Here is a 5702-nt window from a genome sequence, read left to right on the forward strand (position 1 = left end):
TTTTCCTCCTTTCAGATAACTCTAGCTTGTGTGCCATGTTGACATAAGACTAATCAACACATACCCTTAACAAACAGTCAGTATTTAAGAATGTTACAGAACTCTGTGGATTTTCAGGTTTCATTTGTAGATAAATACAGAAGGATTGGAAATAATTAAATATATATTTGCACTCCATAAGACATAAAAATTAATCATATGGGCTTCTTTTCAAGATATTCTTTAGATATTTCTCATCAATACTCTAATATAACTAATATTCCACAAAATCGTTTGTATTTCTGTTCTAAGTATTACATACAATGTTTTCACTGTTATAATATTACAATTTGACTGCTTGTACAACATTCATGTATCAAATGCATCAAATGATTTGTCAAAAGCATCCCAAATCAAAACAATAAAGTTACTGCCATCTTTAAACCATTTTATCTCAGCCCTTGGCAAAGGGACATCCTTGACATCTGGTCCGATCCCCTGGAAATGGCTGTCCAGACAACCTTGGAGAGGCCAATCCAGGTTCAGGTCCGACAGTAGGGTGACAGGGTTCAAAGGCAGTGTTGTGGGTATATTGGACATGAGATGGGTTTAAGAGCAAACCCTGATAATGAGTCAGCCAAGCATTAGAAAGCCATCTATTAGGAAGGTGTTTATGGTCCCCCTTGATGGCATGGGGGGTTCATCACTTTAAGAGTTTGCTCCAATGTTAGTTTGTTTGAATGTTTACCTAGTAAAACTGTTGCTGCAACGATGCCAAGGCAAGAAGACCAACCAGTAGTTCATGAACCCAGGGTTTGCATCAATACCGTTTTGGCCATTTTCTTCTTCTCATCCTCATATAGGTGGAAGGGTTTTGTGGTGCCAAAGCAGGTGTTTTCAGTCGAGCCTCCTTAATTTCTTTGAAGCTGAAGGTCCTTCCTTTATATCTCTGGGATCAATTCAAAGGGCATCTTCCCCCTTCCTCTCATGGCCTCAATCAGAGGCTGAACTAATTCAGAAAACCCAGGAATCCAAAGCCTACAAAACCCAGCAGATCCTAAGAAATCAAACACATTCCAGCACTTGCTAGGTCTGGAAATCCTCAGGATGGTCTTTTTTTTCTTTTTCCAGCTATTTTTTGCCCTCCTTGAGTATATACCCCAGGTAAGTTGCCTCAGTTTGACAGAGTTGAGCCTTCTTTGCTGACACATGATATCCCACTTTTCCCAAAGTTTTAAATAGCCCTCCTTTGGCCCCTTTACAAGCTTCCTAGGTGTCACCTGCTATCAGGAGGTCATCCATATAAGCTGCCATTGTGGTTGGCTTATCAGTACTCACCCAAGTTCTCGCAGAGTGCCTCATCAAAGATGGTAGTTAAGTTCTTGAACCCTTGGGGTAGTTGTATCCAGGTCAGCTGTCCATTGAATCTGTCATCTGAATCTGTTCATTTGAAAGCAAACAAAGGCTGACTGACCAGGGCCAGTTGCAGGCTGAAGAAGCTATACTTGAAGTCCAACACAGGGTAGATGACCGGTTCTAGAGATAAGACACTTAGAAGGGTGTGGTGGTTAGGAAAGGTTGGATGAATATCCTCAACCCTCACACTTTTTGCTTTCATGCCCTGTTGTTTAGGACATTCATTTTTCCACTAACCCAACTTTCCACAGTAGGCACAGTGGTCAGGCCTTTCCCTGTATATTGTGAGTCTCCAAAGGCCAATGTCTGTCTTCTAACCTCTGGGATGCCTGGTGCAGTTAGAAGTACTTGGTGATCCCCTGCATCTGTCTTTTTAAAGCTTTCTTGAGCCCCCTAGTCTGTCTATCTTCTGGGGTCTCTCTGTTATTGAACACTTTTTCAACACCACAATGAGTCCAGCTAACCTCTTACTTTCAAAACCATTTAGACTCGGCAACTTATGGTGGATATCTGGTGCTGACTGGCTGACAAAAGTCAGAGTGACTGCAGACCAATTTTCTGGTGCTTTTGGTTCCAAGTATGTATAGGTCTTATAAGTTTCTATCAGTATCTCCAGGAATGTTCCTGGTGTTTCTTCAAGTCCCTGTTACACTTGACTAATTTTGGACAATTTGTGGGCCATCTCATGGCAGCCTGGAAAACCCCCACTAGACTCTGGTGGTAGACATTTAGCCTTTCTCTGCCTTTTTTCCTATTGAAGTCATATTTGGGTCACATCAAGGGAAAACCAACATTTATGAGGTCTACTTTGGTCTTCCATCTGCACCTGGAACCAATTTCCAAGCCTCCATTTTGATACAGTCCCTCTGCTTCATAGTTAAGAAGACATGGATCAGTTAGAAATCATCCCATGTTGGATATTGACATAATCCAAAGGACATAATCCAACAGGTCAATAAGTCTTCCAGGTTTCTCCTAAAATTTAGGATTTTGTAATTTCCTAGTATACACGCTGCTAGAGGCTAAGGGTCAGTGGATTAGCTGATGCCTTCCCTCAGAATCCAATGGAAGGGCCATGGAGTCAGCCCCATCTGACAGCTCCTCCACCTGAAATGTGTGCATACAAAGAGGGGTCCTACATCCTTCCTCCTCTTCCCTCCCAGACGTTTCATCCTGGTGTGCCTGGGGTTAAGGTGGTGGAATAGAAAAGAACTCTTCCTCCATGTCACCCAGAGAAGGAAAGAGAGAGTACAGGGGTGCAGTAGGGAGTGACCTGTCCCCCCTCTCTCCTTTAAAGAGTATGGCCCCATTCCCAATACAGAAATTTTGCAATTAAAAATTATCAGCTATTTTTTATTAAGAAAATCAACCAGAATTAACATGGTCAAATCTCACAACCCTCTGGTCTTCTACAACTTACTATCCACTTTCAGGTTTTTATCTCTGGCCCTCTGGTTTATCCAGATATTTTTACTTTACACAACTTTCTCTACATTTTTACTTTACATAATCTTCTCTTTTTTTTCTTTTCTTTTTAGTGTCTTGACTTTTTCTCTTACTTTCCAGACAACATAAAAATATTTATCAAAGTCTTTTTTCTGATTTTCTTCTGTATCCTAGAATATTGTATGGCTTTAAACAGGAACAGAAACATGTATATACTATAATAAAGTAACTCTAAATTTGCAGCAACACATAGAAACCTGTACAAATGTGAAATATCTGAGACTAGCAGTAGCTCTTCTCTTCTTACCCTAACCAGGGATAATTTATAGACTAGCAGTAACTCTTCTTCTTCTTACCCTAACCAGGATAATTTGTAGCCAACCCCTCTAAATGACGACAAATATTTATAACCTATTGGATCTGAATGACCAAAAGCCACATAATCTTCTATGAAAAAAAAGCATAATTTTTCCTAGACAGTGTCAGTACAGGAAAAAGTTAAGGCAAAGTAACTCACAGCAAGGACCTTAATCCACAGTGAAGAATTTGACTCAGGATGGAAGGGAGGATGAGGACAGCAGCTACTCAGGAAGTTTGCAGGCATAGAGTGCCCGTCAGGCAGTCAGTATCCTGTAAGAAAAGGTTGTTAGCTTTACCAATCACCACAACAAGCAACCCCAGGTTCTCTGTCAGGCACCCAAAGTCCTTCCCCTTGCACTGTTCCTCGCAAATCATCTCAGCCCATGCTCTGCAGCTTAGCATCCACAGGCAAATTCTGTCACACTGCCATGCCCTTAATCAAGCACACCTTTACCCCCTCCAGACAATGAGCCCCAAGTCACTGGCTTGGGTTTGAAAGTTCTTGGAATGGTCCAAAATAAGACTCAAGGAAGCTGAGTTTGATTGAGTCTCTCCTAAGAGATGTAATGAGGTAACATTACAAACAGATAGGAAGACACTAAGATAACACTGACAGAAATGAACTGGTATGGTGCACAAAAAAGAAACCAGGAACCAGAAGAGGCTGATGGCACGTGTCCCTGAGGAAATTATGTTTTGCAACAGGCATGACCTGTACTCCCCATTCAAGCAAAAGGGACCATGTGTCCCTCCCAGGTGAGTCCAGGACATCTCCTGAACCACACCGTGGGGCTGCCTCTAATATGTCCATAGGGCAAAATTCTAGCTTCCAGATTCAGTTAACTTTAGCCTCCCAAAGCAAGAATCATAGAACCTGGACCAGACGAGTGACGGTCAGAACAACAACAGACTTAAACAAAGAGCACTCACATTACACTTACCAACTGGCCAAGCTAGCAAATGTTCAGTGTGAATGGGGTAACGGGGCTGGGGGCTTCTGGAACAATGCACCAAATGTTAGGGTCAAAGAGAAGCCCTCCAAGAAAAGACCATCTGTCACATATATAATAAACTAGAGTGCTTTATTAATTCCAACAATGAGGAGGCACATGGTGACCCCCAAAGATGGCCACAAACTTCTTTTAATAAGAGTTAGGGGAATTCCAAGGAAGAGTGATTAATCTGGAGCTGATTGGTAGAGGAAAGATTAGTCAGGGAGCTGATTGGTGTGAGGCCTCTTGGTTAGGGACTTTCTGGTGGCAAGGTAGGAAAAGCTATCTTTAACTAGCAGAAGTCTGGGGGTGCCTGCTGAGCCAGCATAAGGGGCTATGGGTCACCTGAGGAGCTAGCAGAAGGCTGCAGGATGCCTGCTGATTGGTTGCCCCTAAGTTGTGGTTTTGCTGAAGAGTGTCTGTTGATCTCTATCCCATTCTAGGGAACTGAAACTAAGACCTGGTCTCTGTCAGTCTACTAGGAGAGTCTGTCTTGGCTCTGATCTGCCCCACCAGCCCTTTCAAGTAGTAGAAATATAACACCATGTGTTTAAGTCAGAGCCCCTTAAGAGAGTCTAGGAGAGCCATTGGTAAATGTGCAGCCTCAGTTGACAGGCAACCTCATGACTCTGGGGTGACTGTCTGGGAAAGAAGCAGTTGTGTACTGGAGCTGCCCTGAGACTGCAAGACAAACTGGCAGGGGATGGTGGAGTCAGAAAAGTGCATCTTCCCAATTCAATAGGAATCCAAAAGAAAGTGAATGTGTCCCAGATATCAAATACTGGAATGTTTTTTGTTCGGTTGATTGGAATTTATGTTATCGTTGCTTTGTGACATAGAACTTGTGTGAGTGGACAATCAATGTCTGGTGTAACTATAGACGCACATGATGAAAGGGAGCCCATGCTCTATACTACCTGGATCATCAGGAACCAGAGAATGGATAGTCCAGAGAACTATGGTAGACCCTTACAGACCTGGCCAAAAAAAATCAATGAAATTATTCATAATATTCAAAATTCAGTGCCGTGTTTAGTCATCATCAGAGAGGCTTCCTCGGGCAGCAGATGGGAGAAGGTATAGAGACGCATTATGTAAAAAGAAAATCTAAATTTTAGGTCTCGATTGAGTCCTTCTCCTCAGAACTCAGGTAACCCTACCATGGAAGAGAAAGATTAAGAACAAAAAAATGTAGACGTCAAGAGGAATGACAGACACCAGGAGAACACGGCCCACTGAATCAACTAAGCAGGGCTATAGACACTTACGTGGCAAGCACAGGGCCTGTAAATGTCTGTACCTGGTCCTGTACCCATAGCTGTTACAGCTGTTAGCTTTGTATTTTTGAGGCTCTTTTAACAGTGGGAGTGTGTATGTCTCTGACACTTTTATATGTTCTTGGGATTATTTTTGGGTTGCCTTGTCCATTTTCAACATAAAGGCTTTTGCCTTGTTTATTGTATCCTGTTGTGTTGTTTGGTTGTTGTTTTGCCTTGTTTATTGTATCCT

The 5702-nt window shown here is 42.3% G+C and overlaps 1 protein-coding gene across 1 annotated transcript in view; it reads right to left on the bottom strand.

Annotated features, from left to right (window-relative positions):
* Positions 1 to 1108: 1108 nt before the first annotated feature.
* The window catches only part of LOC102001912 (FERM domain-containing protein 3-like), a 20587-nt gene continuing 15993 nt past the window's right edge, over positions 1109 to 5702 (bottom strand). The window contains exon 3 of the mRNA XM_005352658.2: positions 1109 to 1419. Within this exon, the coding sequence (XP_005352715.2) occupies positions 1307 to 1419 (113 nt within the window). The 3' untranslated portion in view covers positions 1109 to 1306. The remainder of the gene's footprint in view (positions 1420 to 5702) is intronic.

Source organism: Microtus ochrogaster, chromosome 10, assembly GCF_000317375.1.
Source record: "Microtus ochrogaster isolate Prairie Vole_2 chromosome 10, MicOch1.0, whole genome shotgun sequence".
In the NCBI taxonomy this organism is placed as follows: Eukaryota; Metazoa; Chordata; class Mammalia; order Rodentia; family Cricetidae; genus Microtus; species Microtus ochrogaster.